This window comes from Andrena cerasifolii, chromosome 14 (assembly GCF_050908995.1).
Source record: "Andrena cerasifolii isolate SP2316 chromosome 14, iyAndCera1_principal, whole genome shotgun sequence".
In the NCBI taxonomy this organism is placed as follows: domain Eukaryota; kingdom Metazoa; phylum Arthropoda; class Insecta; order Hymenoptera; family Andrenidae; genus Andrena; species Andrena cerasifolii.
Genome location: NC_135131.1, coordinates 3,513,957 through 3,532,585, shown reverse-complemented (window position 1 = coordinate 3,532,585; position 18,629 = coordinate 3,513,957). Strand labels below are relative to the sequence as shown.

The 18,629-nt window shown below is 39.6% G+C and overlaps 1 protein-coding gene across 10 annotated transcripts in view; it reads right to left on the bottom strand.

Annotated features, from left to right (window-relative positions):
* Cask (peripheral plasma membrane protein CASK) overlaps positions 1-18,629 on the bottom strand; it is a 250,585-nt gene that overhangs the window by 208,610 nt on the left and 23,346 nt on the right. For 8 of the 10 annotated variants that reach the window (XR_013087042.1, XM_076826255.1, XM_076826260.1 and 5 more), the window contains exons 3-6: positions 17,325-17,430; positions 13,612-13,689; positions 10,414-10,589; positions 3,771-3,842 (exon numbers count right to left, since the gene is read on the bottom strand). Coding sequence is in view for 9 of the 10 variants with exons in the window: in XM_076826255.1 (XP_076682370.1) it covers positions 3,771-3,842; positions 10,414-10,589; positions 13,612-13,689; positions 17,325-17,430 (432 nt within the window). In the remaining variant the exon portion in view is untranslated. The remainder of the gene's footprint in view (positions 1-3,770; positions 3,843-10,413; positions 10,590-13,611; positions 13,690-17,324; positions 17,431-18,629) is intronic. The other 2 variants (XM_076826262.1, XM_076826264.1) reach the window with 1 other exon arrangement.

Below are 18,629 nucleotides of genomic sequence, written 5' to 3'. Positions count from 1 at the left end.
ACGTAGGTCAAGTGGAGTGTCTACAGAGACACTACGTGTCCATCTGAAGCAGACATAATCGAACGGCACGGGGGTAGAACGACATGTGCGTATCATTGCATCGAAAACAACCCGTCCCCATCGATTTTTCAATAGCCGCGCGGCAAAAGGAAACACGGGGCCGGTGGAAGGTGGCCCCGCGACGCGCGACGAGTCGTGTGGCAAAGGTCGCCAAGTCTTTTCCACCGTGACCCACATTATATGCATATAGAGCGTGGACGTTAACGGTTTTCTTTTTTTCCACGTGCCGCAAGCGAATTCCGTAGGGACGATATTAAACGGTATCGAAGGGCGAGTCGGTGGGGTTTTCTCTCTCGTGTCTACCCCCGGTTCTCGTTGCTAATGCGGGTGTGGCAGGCATACGAGTACCGATATTGTCTTCCGTGTCGCTGACTAGCGAATCCTCGGCGTCGGTCAGGTCCTCGAAAGGGAAATTGCAGCTCGTGGAGGTCAGTCCTATCGAAAGAACACAGAGAAATTGGGAGAGACAGGATCGTTATCGATCGGAGTGTGCAGCGACTGACTGCCGTCGCCAACGACAAGAGCCGATATCGTCGTCGCCGTTATTCGTAGAGTAAGACAAGACCTGTGTGCTTGTGCCGTGGCAACAAAAGAATATCGAGTTAGCTCGGCTCAGGGGACCCGGAACACTTTGCCAGCATGGGTAACCGATTTTCAGCCATGATTCTTTGGCATAGGGCGCCTCCGTCGGACAATCGGATGTACGAGCTCGTTGACACGGTTAACGATGCCTCGACGTATTGTCGTCCAAGGTAAAGACGCTGTGGTCGTTATTATCATTCGCTTTACTATCTCTGGCTTGCTCTGGAACGTTGTTTTTTTAGATTGGATACTGTTGCACCCTAAGGTGACCATTTTTTTTCTTGGGATTTCCGCGGACATGAGGATTGCGTTTCTTTTTTTAGGGACCACCTCTGCTCCACCTAGACTAGGTTACACTTCTGCCAAATTAGTGGAATTTTAAGGGCATGACTCGTGGCTTCGGTTTCATATTGATTGTTCTGTAAATTTAGAGAAGAAACACAGAATCGGGGAGTGAAGTTGAATTCAGAATTGGAGACAAAATTGTGGACGAATGGTCACCTTATTGCACCCTCTTTATTCTGTCACTGAATGATCGTTATTAAAAATGTACCGCGAGACCTTGAGCAGGTTACTTCAGGCCTGTATGCTTATATTCCTTGTTCACCCTGATCACAACGGTGAACTAATTAGAACATTGAAATATACAGCTACTCCATTTATGGATAGACAAATGGCACATCAATACGGAATGGAATCCAACGATACGTTAATACCACTAATAATGGTGCCCGTACTTGGTACAAAAATGGAACACTAAATATGGATAGCCCGTAATAGATGGAACAATCGGGAGATATCTGGTCTATACACGTAGAGAAATGAGTTAAAAGGACGTATTTAAAATAGTGCAAGAGTGAAAGGATTTCTCAGTGCGAAGGTTCCCTTTTGGGAAAATCGATTTTGATCGCAGTCTAGTATGCATGCACTGTGTATCTGAGAAACAATTAGTTTGTGGACCTACGTCTCCTAGGTTCTTTTTGCTTCGTTTTACCAGTTCTATTAACCAGTTAAGGGGGTGTTCTACTGCACCTGCTCGTTTTTCAACGCCATCTTCGGGAATTTATTTAACAACAACCATATGCTTATACTGACTGGTCTTTTGCCCGCATATTAAGGTATGCTTGAAGTAAGACACAGAATTTTTTCAGGTTTTTTTATCGCATATATACATAGATATTGTCGATGGCGCAAGCTCTTTCTAAAAAGATTCTTTTCCGATGGGCGATGGTGTGGAGGCTGTTATAGTCATCCAAAATGGAAAAACTAAGGTTCTTTATTATGGCTGTCGCTACGGTTGGAACCACAGAGGCCTCCTTTAAATAATAAATTGCAGAATGCCAGCATTTCGAATAAAATGTTCGATTCTTGTTAAAAATTCAGCTGTTTTCGTTCGGTGAAATTAATGTTTAATAAGATAGAAACTCGTCTGTGGGTCCAAGCATAACGTCAACCATAATAAAGAAGATAAACCTTACTTTATTACCTTAGTCCCCACACCATTGCCCGACGGAAAAGAATTTTTATAAAGAAGCTTATACCACCAATTATACCTACGTATGTATGCGATAAAAAAACTCAAAAAATTCTAAGTATTACTTCAAACATACCTTAATTAGCAGACGAAACGCCAGAGAGTATAAACTTATACTTTCTGTTAAATAAATTCCCGAAGATGGGGTTGAAAAACGGGCAGTTACATTAGAGTACCCCCTTGAGGGGTTACATCTATCTAGAGGTCCTGAAAAAGCGTACAAGTTCAGGAATTTTTTTTGGGAAAAGTATAAGTGAAAGTCACGCACAATGTTTTTCTACTAAAAGATACACCATTTAACTATATTATTCTAAATTTCCATGAGATATTATTATTAAATAAAGGAGGAACATTAGCTAGTGGACATTCCCTAGGCTAAACGATGCATCTGAAAGCAAACATTCAAATCGATTTTAAGAATAAATAACTTTCAGAAGTACCTGACGTTCTCATATCTTTAAATTTTGCTTTCAATTTTGCAATAATGGAAATACTTGCAGAGCCTTCTTGAAAAACAGAAAAGAATTTTCCGCGAAATTCAATATTTCAACTTTAATCGATCGCTCTTTTTACCAAAATACAATATTAAAATTCGGTGAACGTCAGGTATATACTTCTGTAAGTTATTTCTTTTTAAAATCTACTTGAATTTTTGCTTTCAGATGCATCGTTTGGCCCAGGAAATGTCCACCAGTTAAAGCTTAAAAAAAAACACGTCTCACAACAGCCAAGCCAATATCTCCTTTACTTAATAATAATATTTCATAAAAATTTATAATAATATAGTTAAAAGATGTATCTTTTAGTAGAAAAACATTGTGCGTGACTTTCACTTATAATTTTCCCCCAAAAAATTCCTGAACTTGTATGCTTTTTCCGGACCTCTAGCTAAATGTAACCCTTAAGTCTGTACCCATACAATCCGAATTGTAATAACTTTTTGGCATCATGTAGAATGATGCAGCAAACATAGTAGCATAGAGACGTTAATAGAAGTGTCGTTACACGTGCATGCCCGCTCCATTGATTTCCAAAACAGATCCAAGGAGCGGTACCTCGCGCGGAAACAAACTTATTCCAAGTGTCTCATCTATTCTTCGCGCGGAGCGCGGCGGAACACCCGGTACAGCCATTAGTATCGAAGGGAACACGCGAAACAATGGTAGAGGGTGTGAACAGTACGAAGGAATCTCAAGTGTAGGTTATTCTCGCTCTCGAGGAGCATTCTTTCAACTTGGATTCGTATCTGGTAACGGTTTGATGGAACGGCCCCAGAGTGATTCCATTGAAAGTCTCCAGTTTGCGCGACATGAGCGGCTCGCAGCCGTTTCGTAATTGAAATCTGAACGCGAAAAAGCAAGCAAGCAAGCAGTGGCAGCTTCTAGTGTACAGTAACGTGAGAGGGGGCACACGGATCGGGTTAAGATGTAGCATAATACAATCGGTGTAAACGTGACAGATGTGTCTGTTCGTGTGTGATATTCATGATTGTGCGTGTGTGAGACGTGTGTGTGTGTGTGTGTGTGTGACACATATGGCATGATGATACAAGGCTCCTGGCGGAAGTGATGATTAAAGGTTAGGTAAGGCTTACCCTCGCTGTCGGCCTTCAAGTAGAGCTGCCCCTTTGGGCTCAGACACTGCCGATACTCGGTCGTGTAACACTCTGTATTCATTCAAACCAAATTTCAAGTTATGAAAATTCGTATTCAACCGACGGACGCTCTTTTACCCCCGTTGCCATTTTAAACAATTCACGACGCCTCCGGAGGCTCGCGCCGTTTGCGTTGCGCTTCAAACATTAATTAAACGAGTCACGAAATAACGAATCTCGCCCCCGCCCCGCCTCTGTTTTCATATCCACAACGAAATTTTCTTACAAAGCTTCATACGTCTTCAAACTCCTTTAGACGCGAAATGAACGAACTTTCGTCGTTACCGCATTCCACCTTTTTCGGGGGAGGGGGGACGTTTCTTTTAATTTTTGTTGCGATTCTGCGAAGTCGGGTCGAGATACAATTAATTTCGTTCCATGAGAATCTTTCAAACTTAGCCGCGTTAGTCTCGCTTCACCGAGAGCTTAATGCAAGGAGCATTTAACTCGGGCAGATACGTTTCCTTTGCTTTTGTAACGTCGAGAAAAACATGAATAATGAACGAATTTTCTCTCGTTTCGAAGCGTTTCAGTCATTCTCGGGGCAAGAAACAGGTCAGAACGCTCGTCTACGCTGCGCAACAGGATATCAAAGATTAATTTCGTTAAGTGAAAATTGAAACTGCAAGAAACGAATGAAAATTCGTTTGCGAAACAACCGCGCTAGTTGGATGCCGATCAAGTAGTAAGAGTGGAAATTATGAATTTCAATTCCAGGAACGAGGACTAATTATTTTCCAGAAAATCACGAAATAAGCGACTCCGTGGCTAAGTAGTTCACTAGGAGATTCACGAGTCCAAGACTTTGAAATTTTCAAAGATACGAAGTTTCACGTTCTAGTTCCCAGGGGTGCTTTCCCCTCGATATTTGTACTGTTCTTCTCGTTAGATATGCCGAATTAATTTCCAAAGTTGAAAGACTAAGTTGCTCCTTCAAATTGCAGCTGTATTAATGCCTTAGTGCTTCGACAAGATGTTCTCTGTGGCTGCAATAAAGAGTTTTTCCACTGAGGCCTCAAGAAAAAAGAATCTCTTCGCCGCCAATCCTTTTTCCAAATTGATACTGAATGTACTAGTGACTATTTAGGCAACTGCCCCGATAGTTTAAAATATTTATCCAAAATTTTGTCGAAAATTTAAACGTTTTCTGGTAGTAATAGTAGCAATAATAATTCCCTTGCATTGTGCTCGGAACAAGTAGATATTTGTCTGAACTTATTTCTCATTTGCACTATTTTCTTTCCCTAGGTTGCCCGAATACTTTTTCATTGCTTGCTCTGTGTTACTAACGAGCATAATAAACGTCTGGGTAAGACATGCTAGGTAAAGTTAATTAAGAGAATTGTTCAGCTTCCGAACAGTACCTCAAATAAAAAACTGACCAACCTTTCATCGCATCTAATTAATACCCCTGAATGTTTCATTATTCGACACATTTTTAACCACTAAACGGTACTTGGTTTTGGTAACAGGTAACCCTGCAGCAGCCTAATAATTCGTGAAAGCAATACCTGGCATTCATTTATTTCTCGTCTGTCTGTTTCGACAATCGATACCACTGCCGTATCAAACGCGTATGACAATATCAAATATCAGCAAACCAAGGACAACTAACTCGTAAATACACCCACTACATTAGCCCGCCTATCGTACTATGACAAATCCTTATTCGGTTAAAATCCAATTCATCATTCGATGTTCGAATAAAATCGCGCCCAACTCTGATTCGTCGCGAGATACGCTGCACACATTTAGATTCCGCGTAACATTCCTTCGCAAACAACTGGATCAATACTGCACATCTTGCACGAAGAGTACATCGTGCGATCTGTCCCCGTGTTCTGATCACTCTTCAACGCGAAATTGCCGTCCGCATGAAAATAGTTTCGCACCGGTGACTGTTGAGACTGAACGATTTATCGATTTTATGCGAGCCACGGGCCATGAATAGAGATCCGAGCATTTCACTCGCGAGCGCCGAACAAGATAGATCAATTGATATAACAAAGTGCATTTTATCAACGGCTCTTAACGGCGATACGATCGAGTGTCGCGTGAAATTTGTTCCCCGGCGGTGATCGTGGAAGGAAGGGTGTAACGAGGAATAGCGAAAACCCGTGGCGACACCAGTGACGGCCCGCGAAAGTATCCCGCGCGAGAATGGCCCTTATCCAGCCACTGTGAATGGCCCAGCTTAAACGGAATTGCGACAGATTACTCCGCTCTTCGCCCCCAATCAAGAGCGACCTCTACTTACCGTGGATACCGAAACCATGCGATACCGAAGCAACAGAAAACGATAAGTAACGTCCACCAACGATAATAATCCATTACGGTGAGTGACGTGGAGATACGTTTGAGAAGTGAAAGGACCGATAAAAGCCGTTGCATTCTGCACACTGAACACCGAGAAATTTCGAATACGTCTGCCAATCATCGACCAAGCCAGCCAATAGTGAAGAATAGGGCATTCAGTAAAGAGACGATACGAAAACACCGTGTGTCTTTAAAGGTACTCTTGACGAATACTGTCCATTCAAGTACACGCCGTCCCGCTCGCAACAGAGAGAGAGAGAGAGCAACAGAGACCATGTACCGTCGATGCACTCGACGAAGAGGCAGCATTCAATCTTCAACTAGCGCAACTTGCCCCTCACCGAGCGAACGCTTCGGCATGCCCGGCCAGGCCGAGGGCGTCCTTCCCTATCGCCGCGATTCATTACCAAAGAATCGCCCCTCCAGGGGATTAAGTGGCGCTTTTCATTTCCAGAGACGTTAATTAGCTTTGTCTACAAATATGTCACTCTGCCGGCGGCAAGAATGTCCTAACCCACGGGGTAAGCTCATCTCCTTGCCGCTGAATCTTTTAAAGCCGCTCCTACAACGCTGTCTGCGAAAAGGAGGTCGCAGCAGCTCAACGACATTCGTTAAGGTCGTTCTCGTAAATAATAGATTCGCCCGCTGACAACGCAGCCCCTTTTAGCGTTCGTCAAAATTTCGTCGACTGGATAGTAGGCTGAGCTTATGTAAATATCATTTGGACCGTTCGCGGGAAATTATGATTTACAGGAGCGCCGGTAGCTCACGGAGACGTCGAAATGGATCCTCGTAGGAGAACGTAATGGAGACTTTCGGGATTATTAGTCTCTAGTATTTGGTTTTCTCTGGGGACTAGTATAAGTTTTCACCGAATACACTGGCAGGTGTTGGGAACACTGCGGTTCTTAGTGTTGTGATTGCGAAATATTCTTACTCTGGGCAATTTGTATTTTGTAAGCGTATTAACGTCTGGTTAAAATAACTTTTTTCTGGAAACCTCGAGGTTTATACTATTCCGTGATGACAACAGTAAAAGAAGTTGAATATTAATGATAGAAATATTAAGGAATATTAAGAAATATTAGTAATAGTATAGGAGACAAATCTAGATGACTAACAAGGGAACATCTCGAACCCGGAAATTCAAAAAATTCTGAAACTTTGTAAATATGTAGGGAATTTCCTCCTGATTACAACGCAATTTTTGTTTGCTGCCCAAATTCACTCTAAGGAGGTGTAATATTTACCCCTGAAAATCCGGCTATTTTCCGATTTTGTGTTATAACTTGTGAACTGTAAAATAATTTTTTACCAAATGATAGATCTCATTAAAAGAAGTAACTTTTGTTTGGAAACTTTTTTTCTATCTCTTACAGTTCGCGAGTTATAACACACAATCGGAAAATAGCCGAATTTTCAGGGGTTAATTTCACCCCCTTCGAGTGAATTTGGGCAGCAAACAAAAATTGCGTTGTAATCAGGAGGAAATCCCCTGCATATTAACAAAGTTTCAGAATTTTTTGAATTTCCGGGTTCGGGATCTTCCCTTGTAAGCCAAAAAAAATGTTGTGCACACAAATGTTATTTTTCGAATTATAAAAAGTAAAGAAAAATCATTGCAGCGTATATTCTCTTCTTTTACTACCTAATCAGTTCAATAAAAGCAATAGTTGGTGTATGTGTTAATTTATAAAATGTACGAACACACATCTTTCTCATTCTAACATCTAAATTTATTCTCCGAAGCATTATGACGCAAAAAGTATTAAAACATTGAAATATTATTTCGTAAAGAAAGTTGCAGTGGTTTATTAGTATGTATAAGTTACATTCATAAATTGATGCAACCCATGATGTACCTGCGTTTAATATCAATTTCCAAAATTGTCCCCGAAAAGCAATACCGCGATTCCCACTGTAATTCAAGTACTTACTAGTTGCTAAATAGCTTCTCAATCGAAATTGTGAGAATCAGTATCGAATGCTGCCTCTTCAACGTTTGTAAGGGACACGAGTGTACATGTGTCTCAGTGTTGATACGATTTATCGTAAAATTAAATAACCTTAACTGATGGCGACCATTTCGCCATATTGAATCCCAACGATGTTAGCTCTCTTCCAAATACCAGTGAGAAACGTTAGAAGCGGTAGAGAATCGATAACTTTCCAACTCTACTGCCCTCCTCCAGATAAATGAGTTTATTTGTTTCCACTGCAAGGAGTTAATTTATTGCCATTTACGCTTTGCAAATATCTCAACACAACCATTTCAATTATTGCAGTGCACTATTCAGGCACACACGTAACTGGTCTGATTGCTAGCTACCTCGCTGAGATCTTCGGGGAAGGAAACTGCAGCTTTACAAATATTTACGAAATACCTCAATTGAACGAGCTGAAGCTGTTACGTCACTGGCTATAATAATTTCCTATTAAATATTCGCTTGTGAGATAAAATTGAGCTTTGCAAAAGGTCCTAATGATTCCTATCGAACCTAGTATTTTTATCATTACGAAGCTTTCAAAGTGATATTTGAAATATTTAGAAGCTGGTGTAGGGAACGGTTTACATTTTGTTTCGCCTGTTGAATGTGATAGAAAATAAAGATTTCGAAAGAATATTTAAAAACTGTTTTTGGTGCGGTCGTATTCTTCGGATTAGAGTTCGGTTATACTACTGTTACGAGGACTATTGCAATAGTTTCTTTTAAACAGGTAGTCAGCATTTGACATTCCGGAAAATATAATGTGTGCCAAGTTTCGGCTTCTTAGTTCGAACAGTGCAGCTTGGAAGGTACCAAATCCGAAAGTTTTGATAAACGAGTAAAATGGGCTAACGAACCGCCATCCCCCCACTAATATTTACGACCTGTGTACTTAAAGATAATACCTTTTGTTCAGAATCAGTTTAAGGCTGAAAGAATGTCTTTTCCAATTATGGACAGTAGATGGTATCTACAACAAGTTACTCCAAGTTACATTTTCGATTCCCGATTTGGCGCTGTTTCTAACCATAAATCGACTCGAAAAGATAGCAGCTGATTGGTTCAAGTTTCTTCTGCGAAGCATATACTTCCAAAAGCTAGACTTTGACAAATTTAAGAAAACAAAGAGTATTCGCAGCGACACGCGGACTGCAAACAGCCAAATGGCTGCAGCATAAGGCTATCTAAAATTGTACAATAACTTATTAAGCCCAACCTTTTTGCAGGTGAAGAGCACCTAAAATTCAACTATTCTCTGAACAGTGAATATCAATTACTTGGTCACTTGAAATCGTTATGACTTGGTTCATTCTTGCGTGACGTGTTCTCACGTGTATAACGCGCGATGCATTATAGGTACTGAAATATACAGAGGAAATTTGAGACGCCGCTTCAGTGCACTTTAACTTCTTCAAATTCTACAGTACTTTTAAGTGCTCCAACAGCATAATGTACCTACGCATAAGAATCCTCATTCAGCTCCAAACGTTTCTAAACAAAATATATCATCCCGAAGGACAAGTGCGTGAATTAGAGACACAATGGTAACTCGTCGAATAATTTTCCTCAATGCTTCGAAACATTAAGATTCAACATACCTCAAGCGATTCTAAACCGACGAAACTCAACGCGACCTAATTTCTTCGGAGGCAACTAATAACTGCTGCGAATTTGAGAAAAAAAATTCTTAATTGCTCTGCCTAATTTTGTGCCATTTGCCATAGAATACCTCACCGCTAATAATAGTCAAGTATTCAGCCGCCACGGTTTTGGAAAAGTATGTCAACGATTCTCTTGCATTGCGAGTAGCTCCATCAAGCATCGGAGGACGCGCTAATACTACCGCGTATCTCCTGGGTCTCATCTATCCCAAACATCACAACTATTTATCCATGCTGTTACAAAAGTACAGATCACAAATAGTGACCGATAGACTCCACTCATACTTCCCCGAACTCCCGGCAACTTGAATACACTTGCAACGTGCGAACACTGTTCCAAACAGAAGCTACTCCCAACTCACATACTTGGTACAGTGTACTCAGCCGGTTACTAGCTGCAAGAACCCAAATAGCGGGAGCCTCGCAGACCTCAGCTTAATGGCTGGCACGCGCGCTGCCAGGGTAGGGAGGGACCAGGTGGAAACAGGCCTGAGGAGGGTATCGAAGAGAGCTAACGCCGTATGGTGTTTCGTAGGGAACGCGTAGCAAAGAGTACGTTCTCGAAGACGGTTACACACGCAGAGTGAACGAATGGAAGAATAGATGTTTTGAACGTACCGACGCCGTTTGCCTGCGACGACTGAAGTTGCACGGCGACGCTGAAGCCGCGTAGCTTCACCGGTGCAGAATTCTCCTTGCCCGCCAGGAGGGCGCACTGCGGCTTTAGATCACGATGAATTATGTCGTTCTCGTGGCAGTAGCGCAACGCCTCCAGGATCTGTCGCATGTAATGGCTGGAAAACGAGAGGCAACGTTACACCGTGCTGCTAAAGGGGAGGGGGATGGGGATGGTGAAAAATGAACGCGCCTTGTTCTCTGAACGTGGAGGAAGAATATCCCCAGTTCTTATTGCGACATAACGCGCGATGGAAACTCGGGGTCGCATTCAAATTCCGGCGGCCCGCCCCTAGACACAATAACAGCAATGGCTCTCGCATTTCTCATTTTATAAGTCCTGCTATTTGTTTCGCGCTTCCGCGTGGCGTCGATAAAAGTCTGTATCGTAGGGAATGTGTAGTATTGATTGTTAGCTGAGAGTTTTTTCAGGAATGTCTGAGTGATCGAGTTAGAGCTGAAGTGACTACTGGGTTTTCTTGTATTGGGCCGTCCTTAAATTACGTAAGGGTAATGCTGACGATTTCTTACCCCCTCCCTCACCCAGTGTAAGAATTCGTAGGATTTGATATTGCAACCCCCTTTTTACGTGGTATTTGTTACATTGAATTTTTTCAGTTATTAAAATTCTTTTAAAGGTTTGTATAATTCATTTAACTCGGTTTCGAGAGATTTAAGGTAAAACTACTTTTCTGGAACATTAATGATAGAATTTGTATTTATTGAAAATTAGGTTTAAAAATATTACGTTAGATGCTATCTGACTCCCCCACCCCCCTTGTAAGAATACGTAAGAAATTCACGACCCCCCCACCACCCTCAAAAAGCCTTACGTAATTTAAGGATGACCCCTAACGGTGTAGTAATAAATGGAGTTGAACTAATTGCGCACCCTATAATGTTTGTATTACTGGACAAATTTAAAGGATCACTGTAATTTCTCGAAATTTTTGGTCATATTCTAATGGCTGTATCTCCGTGAAAAAAAGTATTTAAAAAAAAAAACATTTTGACGCTTGAAGTTTCTAGTTTTTGAATCAAGAAATCATCTTTTTTCATTCTTTATGTTTTATCAATATAAAGCACAGAAAACGAAGTTTAAGAAATTTTTGTCTAATTTGAACGTATATACGGGCCAAAAAAATTATTTTCAGGTACATCCCATGGAGAACTCTTGTAGAGCGGACAGTTCTATTTAATTTAGTTTTTCCTTTGGTTTGTTTGTATTTTTGTATTCGACAAAAATTTATTGTTAAACAAAAATTTCTGAAACTTCGTTTTCTGCGCTTCATCTTGATAAAACAGCACCATAAGAAAAATTTGAGTCCTTGATTCAAAAACTAGAAACTTCAAGCGTTAACATTTTCTTAAAAATATTTTTCGCGGTCATACAGACATTTGAAAATGACCAAAATTTTCGGGACATTATACTGATTCTTTATTTTGGTCCAGCAGAAATGTAAGGATAATAGACTAGAACAGGCTTATTATTTAATCAGTAAACAGTTCCAATTGAGCTACTACTACAGGTTGCAAGAAATATCGTATTCGTTCATTCGAATCATTCCGAAACTCTCAAAGGGTGTACTACTTGGAAAATAAGTATCCAAATGAGTACCATCACATTTATATGTGATGGATCGGAACACGACTTTATTAAATAACGAAAGAAAAACCGCATCATCGATAACTGGAGGGAAGTATAATATTGGACGAGGTGCTTTCCTCCCCTCCGTATCCAATATTTCGGAACATCTTCGATAATTACTGTATACCCTTCCAGTCTATTGAATCCTAACTTTCGTTTACTCGTAGCTACAAAATTAAAGAAACTTTCGTGACAATTTTCGATACTCCTCCTGAATACCGCAAAAGTTTAGTTCTACAAGGGTGCAAAAATAATTTCACCTCGAATAGACTCAAAGGAGGACAGTTGACGTTAATATCGCATTTTCTTCCTTTCGCGTTATCTAATGGGGTGCAGTTAAATGGTTCGTATTATCTGCTGATTTTTAAGGGGCAAGTATAAAGCGGTTCATTTGCCCTTAGCCTGCTCGCTGCAGACGTTCGATGTAATAGCCGCGAGCAGCGATATGAACTTACAAATGACCACGAAGAGAACAGAGCATTTCATGGACAGTTTTGGCCCTGACGTGTGCCTACATTGTCCATCATAGCGGCCGACTAATTTACTGCTATTCAACAGGGACAGATTTGTAAACAGGAGGCCAGAATTTACACGAGCAAATGCCACTTGCTCTCGAAAACATAACGCAGCAGAACCAACTGTCCAAGGAGCTTTGCGTTTATCAACAGAAAATGGGACCCGGATGTTCTGTGGCCCGTTGTCAAAAATAAAGACCTCAATTACGGTGGGAAATTAATTTTACGTTTATCATAGAATCTTGCCACATCGCGCGCAAAAATTATTTCCTTGCATTCGTCTATGCTAAATCAATGAAGGTAAGGATTTGTATTAGAATTTTCAGAAATAATCATTTTGTCATTAAGTTGTGGCAAGACGCCAGAATTTTCTATGATTCGAGAGTGAACTACATGTGACAGGAGAAAATGAGGTAAAAATGTGTACTAAATATGTGCTACGAACAGTAGGATTGTTTATTTGAAAAATAATATTTGATCAAATAAGACAATTCGTTATTTTAACCCTTCGTGGTCACACGGGGTGTATTGTACCCCAGAAATAATTTTCGAGTTAAAATTTCGTGTCTTTACGACTTTCAAGGGGGATTTATCGCAAGAAAAAAAAATAAAAGAAGATTAAAAAATCGCTTTTTCCCCACAACCGTGGAAAATCGCTCATTTTCAACTGCAAATTTTATCACGTCAAAATTTACATTTCTAGAAGAAGACTATTAGAAAATGATTGTATAAGTATTACGAACGTACAATTATTACTGAAAAGTTAAAAGATTCAAAAATACGAAAATGGTAACTCAAAAAATGACGCCGGGGTTCAGTGAACCCCGTGTGACGAACTTGTGATTATAAGAACTTGTGACCACGAAGGGTTAATAATCCTGTTTCAAATACTTTGCGCCAAGCTAGATTTGTTTAGATTAAAGAAAGATTTCTGATCATGGAATTGATTTTGTGCCCGCGATGCATAGATTTTCTTACCTTGCAACCGCTTCGCTATACACAAATCCAGCAGTTGCTCTTCGAACAACCTCGAAGCATAAATCAGAACCATCCATACTGAAACAGAAGCGCGATATTAACATACGATTTACAAAGCATAACAATTTACGATTCTATTCGAAACAGCACGTTGATTATGTCGTGTCACACTTGTGACGTGCATGTATTCGAATGAACTGTATAATAAAACACATTTTCAGCCGCACGCAGTGGCGCCTGACTGATGGAACAAACATTTCCATCAAATTGTTTAATTTACGATCCCTTCAGCTTAAGGCAAAATCTTTTAAATATAAACAAAATACTTTAAGTGTTCACAACTAATTATTTGAAAACAGAGGAAGCTATGGCAGACTATCATTTTTATTTTTACGTCGAACTGTTTTCCATCTTACCAAAGAAAATTGGCGAATTAGAATGTAACATATTGCCTAGTGCTTGAAAATCAGTGTGAATAATATGTGGATATTTTTTAAACACTGATTGGATCATCATCAGGAAGTTAGTGTGTTTCGTTTCTTAAAATTGCTCAGAAGAAGCTGCGCAGGTGTTGGTGCAATGAGACGAAGCAGAGAATTTTGTCAAGCTTTCAGGAACCAAGGTCCACCACTGGCTTTGAAATGCAGCCAAAGAATGACGTCATTCAAGTTTACTGACGTCAATGAGGACCAAACCTTTTTCACCAGGAAGGCGTAACAATCAATACTGATTGCTATGCAGCGTTGTTGCCAAATGAGGTGAAGAAAACAAAACAAAGGACGACCAGGGGACCGATTGTTTCCGTCGGAACAATACTACACGCGAAGCAACCAAAAGAACCATGGAAGACACACGGAAACTGCAACACAGTGGGACGCCAAATGATAATCATCTTTTTGCTAAGCTGAGGGCAGAATTGGAAAGTCTGCGCTGGCGGAATGATGACGAAGTGATTTAAAGTAATCGAGAATGGATTTGCAAATGACAAAAAGACCTATGTACATTGATGAAGATACAAAGAGGCTTCGAAAATTGAATCACGTGGAAAATACTTTGAACCAGAGATGGGCAGAATTTTTATTTAAATAAAATTTCGAATAACGAATAAAAATTGAAAAATTATTCATTATGTGTCGATTAAGTTGACCCAGGTTGGTTGGAACGCGCGCCGGAAAAATATTTGACGTCGAACATAGTTAAAGTTGAAAAAATTTTCCACCCTGAAGTTGAAACCCTCGACGAATAAAAAAATTAACTTTATTTGTAAAATAGTCTAAAGTTAAAGTAACTTTTATTTGATTCGTTATTTAAATAATTTTTATTTCAATGCTCTGCTTTGAACTGCCAAATAACTAGTACCTACATTTCTGTGATAGAATATTTCTTTAGCAAGTTCATCTCATTTCCGTTCGACTGTACTAAATAGTACTTTTCTATAAAAAATGATAATGGTGCGTATGAGTAGAGGATACCAATAAACATAACTTATTAAAAACAACATGAGAATGTAGTATGCTCCACTGAAGAGAAATAATAAAACTGCATATTCTTCAACTCCACAGGGGCATTTACGCAAAAAGTTAGACAATTTTTAATGAGACTATTTCGAAACTGTCACTTTTATTACTTTTTATTGCCCTTCTTTCCACAAAAAAAGCGATGTAAGCTGTTCTAGTTGCAAGGTCCTGTCTGCAAGTACGACTATTATTTTCTGTTTATCCAATTTACGCGTTACAGTGACGACAGAACGCACGGGGGTTGGTTATGCGAGAAATAAATATGGCAGGCACAAACAAACGAACCGTGTCGATGATCAAGTAATGAACCACGGCGCTAGCAGAGCTGATTACGTTAACAATCGCAACACGATTCGCTGCTTGGAAACGTTCTATGGAGTGTTTGTAATGGTTTCAATGCTAATTAGGTCGATTCATAGTGACGTGAAATTTCTCTCCAGCACGTGGATGTATCTGGAACCGTGTAACAGCCGCATTATACAATTATCTTTCGTCGAGAAAAATATTTGCACAAGTACACGGGACGGAGCGTAGGTATAAAACGTTCAAGCGAATTCGGTGGAATTACAGCGGTTTCAAAACGTTAAAACTATCGAATGTGATCGTTTATAAGCTCTGGATGCCTCTAAATTCGTGTCCGTCGAGACTTGCTTTAAATGATTCATGCTCAGCCGCAGATTACTTCGCAGACACCAGGCATCCAATTATAACAACTGCTGACGAAAAAACAGACTGCTTTACACGGCGATGATAGAAAAATTATACGACGTGGTCCGGAATGGGTAATAAAATCTAGACGGAGGTGAATTTACGCGCAGAAATGAATTAAAAGCCTGGAACAAGTTTCTGGAAAAATTAAGGAAGGTAGTTAAATGTGTCAGAAACGAGCATTCTATACAAACGAAAGCAATTGCCTCTGCAGGCATTTGTGAAGTCGAAAGACGAGTGTATTAGATAGATTTTTAGAATTCATTTTCTTAACCCTTCGTTGACACTCTGGGTGCGAACCACCCCCAGCTGATTTTGACGCTCCGTACTTTCTATATGCAAAATAAATAGCTTTTTTCCAAAGCGTACTTACAAACTATTTTTTCTCTCAAAATATTATATCTGAACAACGACTCTGTGGATTTTCAGCTTCTAATATTGAAAGTTGTAAGAGTTACAATTGTTTGAAGGTTTTCTTCGTTTTTTCTCGACATATGGTAATTTAGATTTTTTTTACAAAAACTGTGATAAAATTTCAATAAAAAGACTGTTGGAATATGGATTGGATTCTATAGATGAGAACGGCAGTCGTTCAAAAATTGCTCTCGGTGTGAGCCACCCAGGTATGTGAAAGTTGATCGAAGAAACAGGTGCGTCAACGAAGGGTTAAAATCAAAATTGGGGCAGAAATATTTTATGCTGCACTTTCGATTCAATTTTGCACGTGGTGTTATGTTCTATTCGATGGTACAATTTATTATGAGACACTGTAGATAGATTTCCAAAGAAATTCTATCCGCGGAAACTTCCAATTGTCATCAGAACAATTTAGCTACAAGATAAATAAAATTTGCAAGAAGATACGTGTCCAAATTTCGGAATATTAAAATTGATGTTCTCAATTTGAGGAATGAGAGGACCAAGTTAGTAAATGGAATCCAAAAGGATGAATCCAGAATTTCGGATAACGGTGTATTAAAAATTGGGGTGTTAAGAAAATTCAAATAAAATATACGACGAATTAAATCTGGAGAACGTATTTCTAACTTAGACTACCGTGCACCTCTGCGCTAGTGCAAGAAATAAAAGCAAAAATTCAAAGGATCTACTTTGCGCATAAAGAAAACCCCACGGTCGACCCCTGGCTGCAGAAAAACGTCTTTTAAACGCCTTTCATTGCATGAAAATTAAATTAAATATGGAATTAAGACATTAGTAAGCTTGTGATAGCGCATTTCACTCCTCTTCCCATGAAGCCAACGTTTGAATCGTGTTAAAGCCGAACAAACGTTTTACTGAATGGGGTGGCGTTCCTTAAAATACGAGAGTCTTGTAAAAACGAGCATACATTCCTGCTAGCAAATAAGTAATACACTGCAAATTCAAGCTAAGAGAAACTTGCACACGATCTTCAAGGTCCGCGTTGAATTCCACGTGAAATATAAGCTTTTATATAGCAAAATAGTACGATTTAATAACTATACTTACTATTCGAATACCATGTATAACATTCCCTCCGAGCTGTAAGTTTCAAGCAACTCTACAATGTGGGGGTGCTTCAGCATGTGACATATCGTGGCCTCCCTTTTCAAATCTGCAACAATCGTACTGTTTTCAACCATTATTTTCATATCTGCGCGACATTTTCTATTTTTTAATACAATTCACGCTAAAACATGATACGACCGATGGAAACATGACGCAAATATGTACACTGCTCAAAGTAATTAGAGCGTCATGTGCTTTAAAATGGTCACCAAACTTTCAAACCTACTTCTGTTATATAGGTAAATTAAATTTTGTTTCGAATTAAATCTCGCGGTATTATACATACAGTGGCATCGGAAAGTAAGTTGACACTCTGTAAAATCGCATAACTTTTTTAAAATTGGTCCAAACAACTTGAGTTTTTTTTAGAAGCTAGCGCAATTAGTTTTCTCGGTGACGTGTTTCGTCGTTTTTAAAAAAATTGCAACTGGTCGCAATAGTGATGAAAATAGTAAAGGTCGTTTTTTCTCAAATTTTTGTCTGAGCCTGTAATGAAAATTAAAAAAAAACCGATTGTAGATTAACCGATTCTGATGAAATTTTCAGCACGTATACGACTTACTTCAATCTACAATCGGTTTTTTTTTTAATTTTCATTACAGGCTCAGAAAAAAATTTGAGAAAAAAGACCTTCACTATTTTCATCGCTATTCCGACCAGTTGCAATTTTTTTCAAAACGACGAAACACGTCACCTAGAAAACTAATTCCGCTAGCTTCTAAAAAAAACTCAAGTCGTTTGGACCAATTTTAAAAAATTTATGAGCTTTTAAAGAGTGTCAACTTACTTTCCGATGCGACTGTACAGTGTTTCTGTATTAGCTCTCTGTCAGAAGATGCTACTGTTAGTCTGAGCAGAAGAATAAAGAAAAAAGAAACTAAAGATTTTAACTTCGTTGGGTGAAAATAAAAATCGACTTGGAAAGTCTTCCATCATTTTTTCCCTTCCTCGTTGTCATTCACGTGAACAGTGTGTAGTGAAAGATTTATAAAAATAAACAATCACATCCCATGCTAAAAGTAACCGAGAATTCCATTCATTTGCAGTCTGAGGCTTCCTTTACAATTACAATTTAAAGCCTGATTTTCGGCACACGCTATTTAAACACCGGGAACGTGAACACTCGCATATGAGAAATGCGACCAATGCACGCTCCCGCCTCTTTTACTGTGAACAGTAAGTGTTTTAATACCGTAAAGAGTTTAATGACACGTTTCTTCACTTATCGTGAATATGTCACGCGAG